The 21071-nt window shown below is 44.5% G+C and overlaps 1 protein-coding gene across 2 annotated transcripts in view; it reads left to right on the top strand.

Annotated features, from left to right (window-relative positions):
- Positions 1 to 21071, top strand: part of Wwox (WW domain-containing oxidoreductase) — a 111234-nt gene that overhangs the window by 78052 nt on the left and 12111 nt on the right. For both annotated transcript variants that reach the window (XM_068363709.1, XM_068363710.1), the window contains exons 6-7: positions 8206 to 8391; positions 9551 to 9690. In XM_068363709.1, the coding sequence (XP_068219810.1) occupies positions 8206 to 8391; positions 9551 to 9690 (326 nt within the window). The remainder of the gene's footprint in view (positions 1 to 8205; positions 8392 to 9550; positions 9691 to 21071) is intronic.

The following is a 21071-nucleotide window of genomic DNA, read 5'->3' as shown; positions in this document are numbered from 1 at the left end:
GTCATTTAGAGTTAACAGGGATATTATATCTGATATAGCTACATTTAATCTTGATCTCATTCTTATGTAGTGTAAAGGTCACAATTGAAAAAAATTAATTGTCTTTCCCCCCTAAGACTGGACTAGTATTAAAGTTTAAGGCTCTAGTAAAACTAACCTCTATCCCCTAACTATCAAGTAGATAGTTGCCCCTTCAGAAAATTGAAGGATAAGGGAAGGTGGCCTGAACTAGGTAAAACTGTTTTTCCCCAACTTAAAAATAGTTGCAACCAATGACTTACAAAGCTGATATTTTACTGCAAGCCTCAATTATTGTTAAATAGGATGAAAAGATAAACTTGAATAAGGCTAAATTGTTTGAAAAGCTAATATATCCAGATTCTAATCCTTTCCCCTAACTATCAGGTAAATAGCCTCCCCTTCAATGAATCGAAGGGTAGTGAAAAGGGGGCATAGCTAAATCATGGGCATTCGCATTCTAGCGCTACGCGCTCACGCTATAAAGACTGTAGGTCATTACGGCCTAGGAGTAGATCTTCTACGAGACACCCTCGATCTAGGGCGCAACGCTCCAGATCAACAGCTTCACGCTCAAGTGCAAGTTCATCTTTGCGCTCCTTCTCTAGAGTCATGCAATCACAAGCCTCGCGCTCACGATCACGATCACAGACTTTGCGCTCACTTCATGAGCTTCACACTCGAGGTCTCACATTAAGCACTCGCAATCAAGATGATCACGATCATGAGCCAGGCGCTCACGATCAGAAGACCGTCACTCTCAATGATCACGATCTAAGCGCTCTAAACGCTCTAGATCGAGGAGATCCTCTCCCAGAGGACACCGTAGACCCACTTGCCCTCCATCCACGCACGGTGCTACAACTCCTGACCCTCATCCCAATCGACCTCAGACCGGACGAGGAAATGAGCAAGACCAACCCTCAGAGAAGCCTCTGTCAAGACTACCTCCAGCACCTTTTAAAACCTGGGATGTCTATACGAAGCATTCGTCTACCAGCTTTTCTGCACTTAAATGCTCTCCCATCCATCGTGTTGCCCCCACTCGCAGGCTCCCAGCCCACCCCATCTTCAAGAGTGCAGAGTGCCCCTTTGGCACAAGAGCCCCAGAGGCCTTGTACTTCTTGCTTCCCTTCATTTACTTGTGAAAAAGTGACTTCTGCTCGCGATTCACGTGACATTGATCATGAATCTCTTGATTCCACACGTGAATCACACACTTGCATGCGCAATCCACGCATTGTCTCAAGTAAAGCGCCTCCTTCAGCAAGTCCACCTGCTGAACAGGCGAGGGTCTCGCGGGCCAAGGCCACAGTTTTGCGAGCTAGTGAAGACCCAACTTCTTCATCGACACCCTCCGCAACTGACAGCTCTAGTGGCAGGCCAGTCCCGTTTCCAAAGGGTTTTAAGGAACCTCCCAATAAGTACGCGAACGTTCCTATCTCTCCTGCTTATCCAATGCGCAGCAATGAAGAGCATCTCATGATGCCTAAGAAGCTTCCTTTACCAGAAGCAGACCCATTTAAACACCATCCTAAAAGGATGCCTCCTCCTCCGGGATTCCCTAGGGAAACTTCCGACTTGTTTCGGGCCAGAGAGATTCCTTCATGGTTTAACATGGTTGCTGGGTTTGCCCATTCCACCTGTCCAACCCCCTCCTCGTCCACGAGCTACTCTTCGTATACCTTTGGACAAGTCATCCTCGTCATCTGCGGATCCTCCTTCTGACCCGAAGAGAAGGTCTGCTCAGAGTTCTGTTCCTTCGGTGTTTAGGTCAACACCACCTTGACCTAGCGCCAAGGAAACACAGGACTCTGAAACCAAACCCACCTACAGGACCTCTTCCCTTAACACCGATCAAGTCAGGTGACAGGATGACGAACAAGCAGAGGAGGAGGATGAAACGTGTCACACCACCACTTGCAGGTATCATCCATCCACGTACAAGTACAGGAGGGACATTGGTTCTCCTCGGGCGATCGGTATCCACCCCTTCGACCCCAAACCCATCGAAATTGTTCCTCCAGATCAACGTCCTGTATATCTCCTCTTTGAAGAGGAGGAAGTCAAGGTTCCTGAAGCGCAGAAACTTAATGACCCACAAGTTTCTTTGGAAACAACGATTCTGGAGAAACGCTTCTCTCTCAGGAAGGAATCTAAAGATTCCAAAACGGTTCCAGAGAATTCTAAGGCCAGAGAAGCATGAAGACAGGAACAGGCGAAGGGGTCTCCCGAGGCGGGACCATCTCATGTTCAAGATGACAACTTTGACCTAACCCAGGCTTTCTCAGACGAGAGTCCGAAGGTAGATGAGTTCAGGGACACGGACAAAGAATTTTTCTCTAAAGCGGCGAGTCCGAAGTTCCACTCTGAGGCTGAGCGCAAAGAGTCGAATCATGCCTTCTGTCAGGTCCTTGCATGCATGAGGACCTTCAATAGGTTGTCAGATCCCTACTCTGCTCCATAAGAAGGCAAAGACATAGTTTTGGATCAGATCCTTGGATCCCAGAAACCAACCAAGACCAGTGCAGCTCTTCCCTGGTCAAAGGGACATAAGGCAGCCAAAAGGAAAGCTATCTCCCAGATATCTGGCGCCTCTAGCTCTCTTAGTAGGGTCTTCCACCCGATCTCTGCCCCTTCCTTTTGTACTCCGAAGGAAGTATTACGAGATCCAGGACGATCGTCGCCCTACCGTGACTCTTGACACATCAGTGGAATCACTCACACAGAATGTTCCACTACAGAGACTAGCCTCCTTGAGAGCCTCCCTTTTTGCCTCAGAGCTACTCAACATAGAGCAAGGTGCGAGGTATGCCATGCAGGCCGCTTCGCGCCGTAGATCTTTCCAAGGAGACGATCAGGCGGTCCTTGGAATCCTTCCTTCTGTCCGGTACCTGGACCTTGGATTTCCTTTTGCACCACGCGGTAAACTTGCGGGCTAATGTGATTCTAAAGCAAAGGGATACAGTGATAGGAAGGTTCCACAGGCAGGTGCCGTAAGTAGAAGTGACGCGCCTTCGGAACTCGACCCTCAAGGAAACTTCCCTCTTCAATCCTAAAGAGGTGGAATGAGCAGCTTGCAGGTAGAGAAAATCCTCCAAGGATTCTCTCCTCCACAGAGCTATGACAGAGGGTCATCAGTCTCAGCCTTATGGGAGGGCTCCTTAAAGGCCCTTCCATTCCAGCAACCAGAAAGGCCGAAAGTCCTTCAGAGGAAGGAAAGGTGGTAGAGGAAGCTGTCGAGGTGGCCTCTGGACAGTACAGGATATCGTGTCCCTTTCATACAATCTCTCCCTCCTCTGACTCGGAATCCAATACCTCTAAGCTCCTATGCGAAGAGAACAGCAAAGCACCTGGCGTTCCGGGCCAAAGTCCAGACCATGCTGCAGAAGGGCACTCTCCAGGAGGTCTCGGAGACATGCTTCTCCAAGTTACGTCAGGATCTGGAAATTGTGATAAATCTCAAGAAGTCATCACTGCTCCCATCACAGAGACTAGTGTACCTCGATATGATAATAGACACCATCATACAGAAAGCCTTTCCATCAGATGACAGAGTACACAGGCTGAGAGAAGTGGCTTGTCCCTTCCTTAGACGCGGAGACATGCTAGGCCATCAGTGGTTGTGCCTCCTAGGCCATCTAACCTCCCTGCTTTGTCTTGTTCCAAACGGTCGCCTCAGGGTAAGATCCCTCTAATGGCATCTAAATTCCTTTTGGGACCAGCACACTGGGTCTCTGGACACCCTAGTGCCAGTAGGCCAGGAGCAAGTAACGGATCTACAATGGTGGGTGGCAGAGGAGAACCCCCACAAAGGTCAAGATCTTCTCGTCCCTCCTCCAGGTTTGTTGCTCTTCACAGACGCATCAAAACACGAGTGGGGGCCCCACTTGCTGCACCACATGATCTCAGGCCTTTGGTCTGAATCCGAAAGGTACCAGCACATAAATCTCCTAGAGATGAGAGCAGCCTTCTTAGCTTTCCAACAGTTCCACCAGTTGCTGGCGGATCAATTGTTACTTTGCCCAGTAAGGAGTTTGAGATACAGTATTATCTTAAATGCTCTTTCAGCCTTATTTGTCAGCACAGGCAGAACAAAGAGGAGGGTCACCAAGAACACGATCTCTTCCTGCATTCGCAAAGTCATAGAAATTGCTCTCCAACAAGACACTCTTCAAGCTCGATGGCCTAGAGGTCATGATGTCAGGGGCATCAGTACATCCCTTGCATTTAAGCGAAACTACTCCGTTTCTCAAGTTTTACAAGTGGGCATGTGGAAGCGGCAAACAACCTTCATTGCTCACTACCTCAAAGATCTGACTTACAGAAGGCTTGATACATTTACTATTGGCCCTGTGGTGGCTGCACAATAAGTGGTTTAAGAACACCTCAGGCTCCTTATTGAACAAGTAGCAGCTGGTTGAGGGCATTGGTTACCTTGGTTAAGTCTGGAATGAATGAGAGTATGTCTGGCATTTTTCCTCTCTTCATTTTCCTCTCTCTTGGGGTACAACTCCTTGGGTCTTTTGCAAGCTGGCTTCAACATCTGCAGGTAATAATAACTTCCCTTGTATATTCTAGTATAGATAATAATTAATTATACTGTTCACGTACCCAATGTTTTCTTGCGAAGCATCATTGGGAACATCTACATATGTAAGACTCCTGTATTTAAAACTCGGCTTACCTAGACGGTCATTAGATATGAACAGTTAATAATAAATGATGAGAGCCAGTGAATTAGATGTCTTGTACATCATAAGAGGATTTATTGTCTAAGTTAATTTTCACAGAAACATGAGCAGAAATCTTCTTCAAAGCGAGTGAAATAGAACATTAAATCTTGGGAATTACATAACAGAAGAAATATGTCTCTCACTAACTTTTAAATTACTGAAACAGTTTATCATAATGGTAATTATCAATTATATCTTGTAAATTATAGACACATTCGGGGAGTATCGACTTAGAGCATGTTACTGTTAATTTTCTTCCATCAGTAGAATAGCAATTTATCTCGTTCCAATTCTGACTTATTAACGAAACATTACAATCTTAATTTCTATCCAAGTCAAGCAAGATGGAGGAGCACATAATTCTTGTCTCATGTTATAAGTCTAAGGCAAAAGTTACGGTACTAAGATCACAACCTAGTGGAGTGTCGTTTGGGCGTAATGGGCGCCCAGCGGCGACAAGGACACGTGGCCATGTTCCGTGCCCAACTCCTCTCACTCTACTTTCAAGGGTGAGTTTTTATGGTACCTTTCTCGATAGGGGTCAGGTGCTTCAGCTAGAAGATAGGTGGTATCATTTTGCTACGTAACATCTGCGATCTAGATCGCCTAGATTCAGGTTGCCCCACATCAAATCCCCCAGCTTTTCCAACCTCCATCATACTTTGACCTGGGAAGTAAAAGAAAAACAACAGTTTACATTCAACATAATTGGTGCAACTCTTTTTGCAAGTAATAATCAATTCCCCTGTGTATTTTAGTATAGATTATAATTAATTATACTGTTCACGTCCCCAATATCTTCTTGCGAGGAATTATTGCGAACTTTCATACTGTATATGTAAGACTCCTGTTTTTAGAACTTGTCTTACTCAGATGTTCAGATGCTATTTTTACAACCACTTTTTTCTTTTGTGCAGGCCGCAATAACACACACTGTGATTTATTAGCGAGGTGTCAAGTTTTATCCTCAGATACAATCTAACATTGTTCTAGGACAATCCGGGTCAATGTCTAAGCCAGAAGCCAAACTTCCACCCACCTAAGAGTTAGTCATAATATGTAAACAATGGAAGGTTTGTTAGTGCGAGAACAAATGACAAATTTGGAAACAATTTGTATTTTTTCCTAACTAATATAAACCTATAGTTGTTTATAAAAATTGTCCAGCCATCACCTGTCCCCCTGAAGTCCTGCCTACAATCGAAAGTAAGGCAGCTCTGTGGCTGGGGTACCCACTAGCCACTCCCTACCAACGCAGAACATTGGGAAGGCAGGGTTGCCGCCTCGCATTTCTTTCAGTCTATTGGCTGCCTTCTAGCTTTGCCGAAAGACATATCTTATGTAAACAACTACAGGTTTGTATTAGTTAGGGAAAAATACAAATTGTTTCCAAATTTGTCATATTCATGAAGAGGTCATGTTAGATACTTGAATTTCTCAGCAACACTAAATTCACTATCAGAAGGGGTCATACTTTGCCAGTTACAGTATGGTGTTTTTTCATAGGGAATATGAGAGACAAGTTATATAAAAGCTGTCCTATTAACTTATGGAATGTGGAGTTACAACACATTTTCAGTGCATCATTGCTGTTATGGAAGGTACCAACCACTTTTAGTACCTGTGCTTTTCCCGGAGCTTTTTAGTTTTTTGTCATGTAATAATTACCTACTGTTTTTAAATAATAAAAAACCTCGGAAATTCATATCCATAGTTAACAGGCTTTGTGACTTGACCAATTTTCATAATTAGATATATTTGATTTAATACTATGGATACGAAGTGTGCAGTATCCTCTATGAGAATTTCAACAATTTTGAGGCATTTTTTTTATATGAAGTCAAGACCTCAAGTTACTCTAAAATATTTTAAAGTTAGTTCCATCAAGCGTTTTACCATATTTTGGACAAAGAAACATGTGTCTTCTAACCATACTTCTCAAACTTACAGTAAAGAGGTGGATATCCCCTTATTGCTAGTAAGAACATGATATAGGTTGGAGTGGTTTTCTGTTCTTACATTAACTAACAGTGCTCCAGGTCAAGTTAGGCTGGGCTGATCCAGAGTGGGTTCTAAAGGTTAGCTTATATTGGGATCTATCTTTGTATTTTACTTTTAGGATTTACAGAATGCTAGGTCATACTAGGTGGGGAGGATTGGGGGGTGATCTGAAATATTCATGATCAGGTAGGACTCGGCACCCTATGTTGAGTAAGGGGAGGGTTGGGGGGTGATCTGAAATATTCATGGTTAGGTAGGACTCGACACCCTTTGTTGAGTAAGGGGAGGTAGTCTTTTGGTATTTACCTGTGATTGGTCTTGTCATCTTTGTACTTTATGCAAAAGAGTGTTACATGATTCATACTGATATAATCATGAGTTTATGCTTTCCCATAGCTCATCTTATTTTATAATCATGAGTCTATGTTTTTCCATGGCTCATCTTATTTTAGTCTACTTCTACGGGGGGAACCTTGCTATTATTATGTTTTCCACTACCCTAAAAATCCTGTTTTCCCATTTTGGTGTACTACATATTTGTTATATACATAGATGCTAGAGGAATGAGAAAAATGTGGGTGTAAACAAAAAATAATTCTCAGAAATGAATAAATCATGAAAATAAAAAGTATGACAGTATTATTTGTGATGATTATCTGGAAATAGGTTTCAAGTACAATGAAATGCTCATTCTCATCGTAATCATAGACTTGAGTGAAAGCATACAAAATTTTACATATTTCCATAGGTAGTAGGTTGGCCAGGGCACCAGCCATCCGTTGAGATACTACCGCTAGAGAGTTATGGGGTCCTTTGACTGGATCCTTCTCACTGGTTATAGTTCATTTTCCCTTTGCCTACATTTACACACAGTAGTTTGGCCTATTCTTTACAGATTCTCCTCTATTCTCATACACCTAACAACACAGATTACCTAACAATTCTTCATCACCCTAGGGATTAACTACTGCACTGTAATTTTTCAGTGGCCACTCTTCTCTTGGTGAGGGTAGAAGAGACTACCTATAATAAGCAGCTCATCTAGGAGGACACTCCAAAATTAAACCCTTGTTCTCTAGTCTTAGGTAGTGCCTACCATGGTCTTCCACTGTCTTGGGTTAGAGTTCTCTTGCTTGAGGATACACTCGGGCACACTATTCTATCTTATTTCTCTTCCTCTTGTTTTGTTAAAGTTTTTATAGGAAATATTTATTGTAATGTTCTCAAAATATTTTATTTTTCCTTGTTTCCTTTCCTCACTGGGCTATTATTCCCTGTTGGAGCCCCTGGCCGTATACCATCCTGCTTTTCCAACTAGGGTTGTAGCTTAGCAAGTAATGATAATAATATTCATATTGATCAGAAAAGAAATGTTATTTTTTTAAAACCATGTACATAATGCTCAAATATATTTTTCATTTTTATTAGAAAAATCCTTTTTGTTTTACAGCCGGTGTGACATTTTAATATTGAACGCAGGGGTTTTTGGGTTACCCCATTCTACTACACAAGATGGTTTTGAGACTGTGTTTCAAGTCAATCACCTATCTCAGTTTTATTTAGCTTTACTGCTACAGCCACTACTTATGAAGTCAGCTCCATCAAGAGTTGTATTTGTTGCAGCAGAAAGCCATCGGTAAGAATGTATCTTTTACTAAATCAATTATTTAATACAAAATTTATACTACTTGTTATAGAAATGCACGTAAAGGTTTCTGGTGAATATTGTGTAAAAGATCTCTTGATAATCTGAGACTGTACTCCCATTACTTTAATGTGAGGAAAGTTTTCCGATTCCTGGCCCTTATGTAGAAATTCATAACTCCCCAATATTTCATATGACACTTTTAGTTATGTTCAGCATTTATTTACAGCCTTTTAGTTATCATTTAACTTACTCTCTTAGCCTTGTTGCTCTTTTTCTGTCGCTGTGTTATTCCCTCACTGTTCTCTCCATAGCTCTTTGAATTGCAACTAGCTTTTGTTCCAAGGCTTTAGTATGGCTCCAAGTTTCTGATGCAAAAATTAATACTGGTAGAACCATCTTATTAATTGCTTTTCTTTTTAGAATGTGGCATTTTACGATTCATAATCAAATCTTGTTTACCAAAAGCTCTCTATCCCATGCTTATCCTTCTTTTAATTTTGGTCTCATTTCCTGGGGAAACACAGACTGTTTGTCCTAAGTATGTCTATTAATAAACAATCTCTAGAGGTTCGTCCATAACCCTTATTTGTTGTCTGTATTTTCATTAAAAATTATCTTAGTTTTACTCATATCCATTTTTCAGTCCTACATTTCTGCTTTCTCTATTCAAATCTTTTATCATCTTTTGTAATTCCTCCTATGATTCACAAAACAGAACTATGTTATCTGCAAATCTCAAGTTGTTAAGGTATTCCATATTAATATTAATTCCTACATTGATATACAGGCCCTAGAGTAAGGAAGACAATAATTCTTTGTTATATGAGGGTATGTAGGATTGTGTGGTTTAGCCCAACAGAGCAATCTAGTGGGATTACATGGTGGCTGTTAAAAATAATTTGGCTCTTTTTCAAGAAAAATTATCTTTGCTTATTAAAAGTAAAATAGACCTACAGCAAAGTATTGTCAAAATGAATGAAAAAGTTTCAAAACATGAAGGAATAAATTTAGTTTAAGTTAGCAATGCTGAAACTGGGATAAAGTCATTTTTTTACAATTGTCACAAAAGATGTTGGAATGTAGAGAACAGGAAATTTTTTTTTATCTCATTTTTGGAAATATTCCTGAATGATAATTGATCTTTCAGATTTGCAACTTTAGATTGTGGTAACATTGAGGAAGAGGTTTTATCACCATCGTATAGTACTGGATATTCATCTATTAAGGCATATGCAAACACAAAGCTTTGCAATGTGCTTACAGCTTTTGAAATGCAGAGAAGGTTTGGTAAGTAGTTCATAAAACGGATTTTGAGCGAAGTGAAAAATCTATTTTTGGGTGAGATAGCCATGTCGTCCTGATGGAAGTTCCTATAGGGTAGCTTCTTTGGGTATATTTGACTACGGTGATATTCCCGGAGAATTTACCTTAAGGTACTCAGAATTCTAACTCCTAGAGCGAATATCCCTCATTAAATTAACCAGGGATATCGCGTAATATCAGAGGACGTATTCTTGACACGCCACATAGCAATCTGCACCCCGAACAGAATTAACACTTCGAAGGGGTCAAGTGGCAAGAAAACGAAAAATGAGAATGAAAGGAGAGCCGCTAGCAAGGCATCTCTCCTATCTCGCTTCGAATGCGTGCATAGCGTCGCCGACGGCGCCATCTGTATTCCTCGTAGCGATACACGAGGTGCTAGAGATACTGTATATAGGGAGGGGTCCTATAGCCCTTTTTAAGGAAAAAGGAAGGGCGGGTCCATCAGGACGACATGGCTATCTCACCCAAAAATAGATTTTTCGCTTCGCTCAAAATCCGTTTTTTGGGGCTCAGGCCATGTCGTCCTGATGGAAGTTATACCAGAGCATTACTGTATCTGTGGATTCTCAAAACGTGCCGTACTCTCAAGAAGGTATTTCCCGGTCAGCCTAGACCTAGAGACCTAAGATGTTACCGTCATACATCTTTTCATCTAAACATAGACTATGTTAGTGCTTCCTGCCCCCTACAGGGAAGAGTCATATTAGACTCTGGAAAAGTCTCGAAGAGTACCTATACCTATTTATGCATAACAGACAAGCCAATATAGTGGTCTCACTCTATATTATGTAAAGCAAAGTTTTGTAAAAGAACCGCTGTGTCGATATGAAATACCGACAAGCTCCGTGTTCTATTATTGGAATGGTCAAAGGTTTACATCCGGGTAGGAAGAAATTTGTACATCCGCCACCGTTCCTATAGGGCATGAAGTCCTCCCCACTAGGGGAAAGCATAAACCAATGAAAGTTTGCTTGCAGAAAGGAACTATCTATTAGGATTATTCATGTTAAAGTTATACATAGTTAAGTAATGCAAAACCATTTTCTAGTAAAATGACACGGGCGAATGAGACACAAGGTTCACAAGAACTAGTTTATTGACAATCAATAAAAAGCAGGTTAATCAGCAATTATGCAAGTATAAGAAGAGGATAACCAACAAATAAGCATAAGGATCATAGCAAGCAGAAAAAATGTTTATCTGAAAAGAAAGAACATAAGCGCCACTTTTAATATTGAGATATTAAAATCATAAAAGTCTGTCTTACTATTCAATCACACTGGCGTTGGAAACGCTTGGCACACGTGTCTGCACTTATGCTAGGTTCACCTTCAATTATGGAACAGTCAACGTGGGCACCTTAGTGCCCTAACACTTAGTCTGTAGAACAGTCCGTGACTACACACCCACCCTAGAATTAATCGTCCCAATTAATTTCACTGTTCCTCGCAGAGTTAAACAGTAGGTTTGACGACACTACCCACTGCTACCACATACCTCTTCAGTTGCTCCACTTGCTTCGCATAGTGTCTAAAGAATACTCTGGAAGACTTCCAGCCAGTGTATGAGCGAAGATGTTCGAAATCCATATTATTAAAGAAATTTATGGACGAGGCAACTTTCCTCGGATCGTGACCTGCGGGTGTACTGTCTGGGTCCGCTCTGCGAATAAAATAGGTGATTTTCGCCCTTAGTTGTTTCAGAGATAAATTTGAGCCTGATGTTTCTCCCCTAAACAGCTGACCTCCCATAAAGTCTGAAGTTCTACGATGATAGACCTTTAGGCATTCCACTGGACATAGAGATGCATCTTCTTTCAGAGGGCAAATTCTCCAGGGACCCCACCTGTTGGTGGGTAGCTCGTTCTTGGCAAGAAACGTCGGGTCCGGAAAAAGGTTCAGTCTTCCCCCATCTAAGAACTGAACACGACCTTCCTCTCGCGAGAGGGCTACTATTTCACTAACTCTAGCCCCCGAAGCGAGTGCAAACAGAAATATAACTTTTTGGGTCAAATCCTTTAAAGCACACTCCTCATTGTTCATCAGTGAAGCGAATTGAAGAACCTTATCCAGAGACCATGAAATGGGTTTCGGAGGTGCTGATGGTCTGAGCCTAGCACAGGCCTTTGGAATTTTATTAAAAATGTCGTTAGAGAGGTCGACCTGGAAGGCATATAAAATAGGTCTAGTCAAGGCGGACTTACACGTTGATATCGTGTTGGCTGCTAAGCCTTGACCATGGAAGTGGATGAAGAATGATAAGCAGAAGTCCGTCGAGATCTTTTGTGGCTTCTTCGCCTTGACAAAGGACACCCACTTCCTCCATGATGACTCATATTGTCTTCTGGTGGATTTCGACTTATATTCCTCTAAAAAGTCTATACTGTCTTTTGATATCCCGAAACGCTTTCTCACCGCTAGGGAGAGAAAATCATGAGCTGCAGGTTTCGGGTTTTCAGTGATGAAGCGCAGACAGTCGACTTCTGAACTCGCTGGGTCAAAACTGGATCCGAAAGCGGTAAAATCTTCAGCCGTAGTTCTAATGCCAGAGGGAACCATACGCTGTTTGGCCACTTGTGAGCCACTATTGCCGCTTTTCCCTTGAAAGATCTCAGTTTGTCAAGGACCCTCAATAGAAGGTTGTGAGGAGGGAACAGGTAAATCCTGGACCATCTGTTCCAGTCGAGGGACATAGCGTCCACTGCTTCCGCTAGGGGATCCTCGTACGGGGACACGTAGAGAGGTAACTTCTTGTTGTCTTTCGTCGCAAAGAGGTCTACTGTATCTGCAGTTTTGAGACTTGACTCAAGATGAAGGAGAATGATCCTGCGTCTAGGGACCATTCTGACTCTATCGGCGTGACCCTGGATAGAGCATCCGACGTCACATTGCGGACTCCTTGAAGGTGAACTGCTGACAAGTGCCATCTTCTCTTCTCCGCTAGTCGGAAGATGGCCAACATCACTTAGTTGATTGAAGGTGACCTCGATCCTTGTCGATTCAGGCATCTCACTATCACCTCGCTGTCTACCACCAACCTTATCTGGATCGAGCGGCGAGGGGAGACTTTCTTGAATGTAAGAAGTACTGCCATGGCTTCCAGAAAGTTTATGTGAAATTTCTTGAATAGGTTGGACCAGGTTCCTTTGGCCTTCTTCCGGTGAGAATGACCTCCCCATCCCTCCTTCGAGGCGTCTGTATGAATAGTCATAGAGGGGGGGAGGTAGCTGGAGAAGTACCGATTTCTTCAGTTGTTTGGCTCTGGTCTTATCAGATCTCTTCGCGCGTTTGATGCATATTTCCTCCAAACTCCGGTTGCATCCTTTAGCTGTGCTCTTAGCACTGGGTCTGTTACTGAGGCAAACTGGAGAGAGCCCAGCACTCTCTCCTGTTCGCGTCTTGATATCCTTTCGGAATCCAGAAGTCTCTTGACAGAACCTGCTATTTCCTTCCTTTACGGGGATGGAAAGTTGGTGTGACAGTAAGTCCCAGTGGATTCCCGGCCACTGGAACTTTTGAGATGGAGAAAGCCGAGACTTTTTTCTGTTGATCTTGAAGCCCAGATGTTCCAGGAACTGGATCACCTGTTGGAAAGCTTGCATGCACTCTGTCTTGGATGCTGCCCACACCAGCCAGTCGTTCAGGTAGGCTACTACTTGGATTCCTTTTAGGCGTAATTGTTTGAGAGCTGCGTTCGCCAGCTTTGTGAAGATCCTTGGGGCTGTTTAGCCCGAATGGCATGGCTCTTAAGGCGTAGAGTCTTCGTTGTAGCTTGAATCCTAGGTAGGGGGAGAGTTGACGACTGATTGGAATGTGCCAATAAGCGTCTGACAAGTCTATGGAGACGGTAAATGCCCGCTTGGGTAGTAAGGTCCTTATGTGTTGCAGTGTTAGCATCTTGAACTGCAGTTCACTATGAACTTGTTGAGTGGCGACAAGTCCAGAAGGACTCTGAGTTTTTCTGAGTCCTTCTTCGGAACACAAAACAGCCTTCCTTGGAACTTGATGGACTTTACCCTTCGGATTACTCTTTTCTCCAAGAGTTCTCGAATGTATTCTTCCAGAACGGGGGTAGAGTGTTGGAAGAATCGTGGGCACGGAGGTGGAGTGCTGTGCCAGCTCCAACCCAGTCCGTTCTTGATTAGGCTGTAGGCCCAGGGATCGAAGGTCCAACGATCCCGAAAAAGATGGAGTCTCCCTCCTACCGGAAGCATTTCACTTTTGCTGCCGTTGACCTGAGGCCTTGCCTCCTTGACCGCGACCTCCCCTGAACCCCCTTCCCCTTGAGGGGCGTCTAGACGAACCTCTGGCTGATCCTCTAGCTCTTGCTTGAAAGGTAGTAGACTGCCCTTCGAATGCTGGGTTAAATGCCGTAGACTGTGTAGTCACGGCTTGGGGTACCCACTGGTACGTAGTCGGGGTTTGTGCCACCATCTGGGGCACTGCGGTCAAAGGAAGTTGCTGCTATTGCTGTCTGTACGGCTTAGCAGGCCGAGAGGGTAGCCTAGGCTTCTTAGTCTTCCTCTTTGGTTGGGGACCCTCATCCGGGGAAGACTTTCGTTTAAGGGATAGGCCCCACTTCTGGAGAAGGTTTCTATTTTCCGCGGCAGCCTTATCCACTACCTCCTTGACCGCTTCACTAAGGTAGAGGTCTTTGCCCCAAATGCAGGAGGAGATTAGTTTCCTTGGCTCGTGTCTCACCGCAGCCGAGGCGAACACGAACTCCCTACAAGCCCTCCTAGCTTTGACGAAGCTGTAAAGGTCCTTTGTCACTGTGGCCAGATATATCTTGGCGACTACCATAAACATCTCCTGAGCCTTGGGGTCACTTGCCATTGTCTCAAGAGTCGTTTGCAGAGACATTGAGGCGGCAAGTCTTTCTTTTGTCTCCTGCTCCCTACGCAAGATAAAATCGGACAGCTTCGGGAGGTCTTCACCGAACTGACGTCCGGCAATATCAGCCTCCAACTTCCCGACTGAGAAGGTAAGATGGACGTCCTTCCAGTCCTTCTGGTCCATGGGTAAGGCCAAGGACAGAGGTTTACAGTCCTCCAAGGAGGGGCATGGTTTACCTGCCTCAACTGCTTTCAGAACAGCCTTAAACCCTTTTTCCATGAAGGGAAAGGCTCTAGTAGGAGAGGCCACAAAGGAAGGATGCTTCTTACTCAAAGCGGGTACCTTAGAGTTAGTGAAGCCCCTCTCCTTCAGCGAGCTTGACAGCAAGGCCTGAGCCTTAGCGTGGTCAAAACTATGACCTCCTTCGGTTCCGTGTCTTCCTTTGAGGCTGGTTCCTTCCTAAGGCGGACATAGCAGTCCGGGTACGACTCCTTGCTGGGCCAGAATTCCACCTCCTCGGGGGAACTGACCCCAATCTCTCCGAGATGACGATCTTTCCCATCGTCATAGGCATGTGCTCGGCAAACCTCCAAGGGTTGGCATCCGAGCACAAGGGAAGGTCCTTCACGTTGAGCTTCTTCTGGGGCCCACGTGATGCTGCAATTCTTCGCATCTCCAACTTCATTGCAGCTGCCTTCTCATTATTTTCTTTCTGCATCTGCTGGATCATTCCAACGATGGAAGAAAGAGTCCTTCCCAGATCCTCTGGGATAGCAGACAATGTTGAGGGAATAGGTTCAGGGGCCTGAACCAGGGTAGCCGACTCCTCGTCGAATTCTTCCTCTTCATTGTCCGGAGCCTGGGTCAGCTCCTCTTCCTGGTCTTCTGCCAGAAAGTCTTTTTCAGTGTACTCGGACACCTCAGACATCCTATCGTCCAGTTGCATGTCTTGTAGGGCGTCCGAGACTTCAGAATCCACTGGAATCTGAACCAACGGTATCTCCGCTTGAGGCTGGGGAATCACTGCATCCGCTGATGCCTTGGGGAAAAGGTAAGCCTTCATCTTCTCGCCTGGAAGATAGGGACCAGAAGTATTCTTCTGGAAGGCCCTCACCCAGGTTCGAAGCTTCTCCCTCGCTGCGTCCTTTGACTCCGCCGACTTAGGGGCGTCAAATGCCTCGGTAATCAGGTTAGTGCAAATAGTACATACCTGTGGGTCCCAATACCGCAGATCACCTTTGGAGACTGCGCATGCTGCGTGCCTCCTACACAAATCATGTCCGCCGAAGTTCTTGCTGCGGACGTTGCAGAATAAACTCCCACACTTCGGATGGTCCTCCTGTAAAGAGAAGAAAATTCCATGAGTATCAAGTGAACAACGTATCACCGGATAACTAATGTTAAGAATACATAGCTTAAAGTAACTAAGCTAGAAAGGAAAGAAGGAAAGACACACACTTGTATTTCCTGCCCAGTCAATTGCTGTAACCTTCCAGATAATAAAATTTTTGATGGTTATTCCTATTCTAGAGTAACCATTAAGGTATTTCCAGAGGAAAATTAGGTGTAGCTCACACCAAAATAAGTAATTTTAATATACTGGATAGTTAATTAAGAAAGAACTCACTTTCTTCATCTGTACGGTTTCACAAAAGGCTGTACAATACAACACAAGAGTGTTGGAAAAAAATATATTCTATACTATAGTTTTCTCCATGCAGTATACTGTATCCTATACTGTAAACTATTGTATATAATATAATGTGCCGGCCGGCACGTACCTTAAATTAGATCCAAAGTATACTACCTTTAGACTATTGGGTGGAAGAGCGCTGGTTCAAATGTGTGTGCCGGCCGGCAACTAAAAATTGATAGCACTCGGCTGCCGGCCGCTAAACGAGACGGCCAGCAGATCTTATGGTGTGCTTCTATTGCCGGCCGGCAATGGTATGCTACCAATGCTGGCCGGCAGCGGAAAAGAACCAGAGAACTTCCACCTGCCCGGCTGCCGGCCACACAGGCCGGCAGTCGGGCTAGGGTACAAACACTAGAAGAGAAACAGAATGGATGTAAGGGTAAGAGATGGCACTGCCTCACAGCCCGGCATCCAGAAAGAGTGAACATAAGGAAGGGGAGAATGTAAATTCAGGCTTCCATCTATCCAATGCCACCTGGCTCTACAGACAGACATGGATGTGAGACCAAGGGAGGTCTGGGGAACACTACAGAATATAGGCCTTTGCCGGCCGGCAAGGGACTGAGTCAGCTCCACATCTTACCCTACACTAGATACAGATGTAGAACGACGGACAGAGATGTAATGGCTAGGCCATCTCTAAGGAAAGAGGGGGAAAGGGGGAAGAGGGTCCTGCAAACTCTGCTTTAGTAAAAGATCACCCCGCAGCCAAGAAAGCTCATCCTAGCATAGGAGGAAACCTAGAAGGGAGGCCGGCAATACTTGCCATCTCCCTCAGAACTAAAACAGGGTTTGGTGTTGTTATTCACAGGAAAAGAAGGATCTTATCCTTCAAACCGAGAACAACCACACTGGACTAGTCTGCTAGATCACAAGAAGAAGGGATCATCTTGTACAGAAACCTTCAAAAGTGGTCTAGGGAGGCTAAGCCTCCTGTGTCTGCCCTAGGCCTAGCAAAGGAATCTCATTCTCTATGCTGGAGAGAACAGACCCAGACTAAAAACTCTGATGTCCTGCCCCCTCCTGAGGCCAGATTCACTGGAAACAGGAAAGAACAGAAACACCCTAATATAGTTATATCTAAATATTTATTCAGATACAGTAAACCATTAGGGTTAAGCCCAAGGCTTAAACAGAGGGAAAAGGGATTGCGCTTATTCTCCGAGGAGAAAAGGGCAACCGGGGAGTGCGAGAAAGTATACTAGGGCCCCATAGGCAACTAGCTTAGGCGCGAAGAGAATCGATTACCTAGATCACCGAAACTCTCTCGTATACTATCTTGGAAGAAATATCAACAATATCTTATATGTATAAAACTGCCTAAAGCTTCAATAAAATTTAAAACACTCGGAAATCTGAATATCATGCATGAAGTACTAGGGCCGATCGTCTAGGCTACGAAGCCTAGCGAAGGCTAGGATCGGTAAATCATTCGCCGAAACGGAAATACTAATAGCATCATATAAAGAATTCCTATGTAGAGCTAAATAGCTAAAATTATTAAATCATAATGACCGGGAACGTCGCTCTGGCTAACTAAATGACTCATGCATGGCGAGCGACCGCGTCCAGGACGCCTCCGGTAGGCAACAGCTCTTGTAACGAAAATATCACTATCGAATTATCTTAAAATCACCAAGAGCTTACATTTATACATAATAGAGATAATACTCAACTTTCCAGAGGCAGAAGAGGCTGGAGAAAGCATCATGAGGTTGAAAATAATCCAAGATAAGCGAGTAACACAGGGAAAAACACTGTGTTGTTGAGCTACGCAAAAATGAATACAGATGGCGCCGTCGGCGGCGCTATGCACGTATTCGAAGCGAGATAGGAGAGGTGCCTTGCTAGCGGCTCTCCTTTCATTCTCGTTTTTCGTTTTCTTGCCACTTGACCCCTTCGAAGTGTTAATTCTGTTTGAGGTGCATATTGCTATGTGGCATGTCAAGAATACGTCCTCTGATATTACGCGATATCCCTGGTTAATTTAATGAGGGATATTCGCTCCAGGAGTTAGAATTCTGGGTACCTTAAGGTAAATTCTCTGGGAATATCACCGTAGTCAAATATACCCAAGGAAGCTACCCTATAGGAACTTCCATCAGGACGACATGGCCTGAGCGCAAAAAGTATATTGTATGAACCAGAGGTTAAGAATATCTCATATTACAAGATGGCTAAAATCCATCATTGATTATAATTCACTGCATTAATCATACATATACCAAGGCACTTCCCCCAATTTTGGGGAGTAGCCAACATCAAACTAATGAAACAAAAAAGGGGACTCAACCGAGTTCGGCTGGTACTGATAGGGTGCCACAGCCCACCCTCCCCCGTTATCCACCACAGATGAAGCTTCATAATGCTGAATCCCCTACTGCTGTTACCACCGCGATCATCTAAGGCACTGCATTAATGGCTGTAATTGATTTTCCTGAGGGAATTGCCCTTAATGTACCTGAGAGAGTTGCCCACTTGCTGTAGGCTTCTTTTTCTGGGTTTTATTGCTTTTCCACCTTTTCTGTACACCTGTTCCATCATTTACTCATGTGAATATTACTTGTTCTCATTAATTGTTGCAAAATAATTAATGAACTTTATTTATTCATAGATATTCATTTAGCCATCATGAATTTACTGCTATATCTTGCAATTGTTTTATAGTGAATATTGTTACAGCTAATCCCTGCAAACTTTATTACTGTGTATGAGGTTTACTTGTTTATACCATAGGCCATAGGTAGAACATTTGATTTACTTTGAAATTTTCATTGTTCTGTACACTAAATACAAACCCTTTTGCTCTTTATTAGGGAATATACTTTTTGCAAAGTTGTAAGACTAGCCATAAGAATTTTAGCAAGGTATAACTACCCCATTGCTAGTTAGAGTTGGGTAGTGGGTAGTACCGGCTACCCTGCTCATATATACACCTGTGTTCTCACGTCATGTTTACTTTTGGCTCGGTCGAGAGCGGACGTAGTCTCTCTCTACCGCTCAAGCTTTGACTAGCTTTACACTAATCTTTTCTTTTCAGGTGTCAGTGTTGCTGTCTTAGGTTGGAATGTGGACTTGTCTTGGACCTGAAGGGCGCACGCATTTGCACCCTTCAGGTCTCTAGTTGAGACCGACCCTCACTCCCTGTGCACGGCCTGCAGAGGACACAGTTGTACGCAGGAGGATACCTGTGCAGCATGTCATGAGTGGCCATCCTCCCTGTGTTAGATGTTTGGTAGACGACGAAGAAGAAGTTCAAGTGGGATTCTCACTTTCGGGAATATCCTTGAAAGCAAAGGAACCTCATCTTCCTTCTTCGGCCTCTCGATCTCTGCCCAAAGCTTCTGTTCAATCAGTCTCCCAGAGGGAACGATCGGGTGGAAGCGGTGACACTTTGACACCTGGACAACCTTTAGGACGGGAGGATTCCGTTGCTTCCCCTAATTAAGCGGCACCGCCCTCCGCCTCATAGGAGTCCTTCTCTGTTGATGACTTGCTCCAGCTGGGGCTATCCCTAGGGATCGCTTCCCCCGTTGAAGGAAAGGAAGGTCTGGAACTATAACTGATTCAGTTAGGGGCACAGAGGAAGCATACACCTGCTTCATCAGAGGTTGACTTCAGTCTTCCTCTTAGGGATTCTGAAGTTTTCGCACTGGAGGAATCGCTAGTGTCCTGACCTGTCTCAGCACCATCATCTGCACCGTCTTTCAAAAGGCGTCTTGAGGCCGACCCTCAGCAAGCTAACGACGGCGCACTCCTTTGTTTTGAGTTAGCTTAGCCGGTGGAGGGAGTGCAAAGTCCAATGCAACCTCCTTCTCCACTCAAGGGACACCTATCCTGTTCACAGGTTAGGTCTTCTCCTGAGTGGTCGCTTCCCCGCGAAGCAAGGAAAAGGGTGTTTGACTCGTCTAGTTCCTTCTCTAGCCATCGTTCAACAAGAACATGCCCTGGTTCCAGGCACTGGTTGAGGCCGTTTAGCAAGCAGTAACAGGGACCTCGCAAGCTCCGTCAAGCAAGGATCAGGTACCCGCAGCCACGAGCACCCTACGGATCCCGCTGGGGACTTCTAGCCTATCCGGAAGGGAAGGAATCCACTGATAGAGTTCAACAAACTGCACCAGGATTTCTCAAGACTAGAACTAACTACGAGAGTTCTGGCCAAAGAAAAGACAGAGACAGCCAACTCCTCCCCCAGGTGTCACTTTTCAACCCAGGACCAGCAGGGGTTCGAAGTGGGAAATCTTTCTGACCAAGGACTGCAGGCTGTCTCTAATCGAGATAGTTCGAACCAGCCAGCCAGCTTCACAAGAAGAACCAACCCAGGACTCGCACATCTCAGCCTGTATGTGTGCGTCAAGCCGTTCAAGAGCTAAGGAGGGTTGGAAGAGACCTTCCCTTCTCACCAAACTCCTGCGACCTGAAGAGTGAAAAGACTTGAAGACAGTGCTAAAAAACTGGTCTTCGAGGATGGCTGCTCCAGCTCAAGATCAAGTACCAGTATCTCATTCAACGATGGCAGCAGACAAGGGCTCCCCCTGACGTCGAGGGACTCCTCTAGATGCTATGATGATCATGACAGCCCACCCTGAGCTCCTATGGGTGTGAGCTTGAGAGTGGAAGACCCCAAAAATGACTCTGAACAGTACGACATGACCCTGAGAGCAGCAAGCCCAAGATCTCAATGGAGCAGCCGAAAGAGTCAGTCCATGCTTTCTGGCAAGTCCTGGCCTGCATCAGAGGGCCGGACAGTCCTTCCTTAGCACCATCAGAAAGTAAAGATACGGTCTTGGACCTTCTATTTGTTACCCAGA

This window comes from Palaemon carinicauda, chromosome 40, assembly GCF_036898095.1.
Source record: "Palaemon carinicauda isolate YSFRI2023 chromosome 40, ASM3689809v2, whole genome shotgun sequence".
NCBI lineage: Eukaryota > Metazoa > Arthropoda > Malacostraca > Decapoda > Palaemonidae > Palaemon > Palaemon carinicauda.
This window is presented reverse-complemented; position numbering and strand designations above follow the sequence as displayed.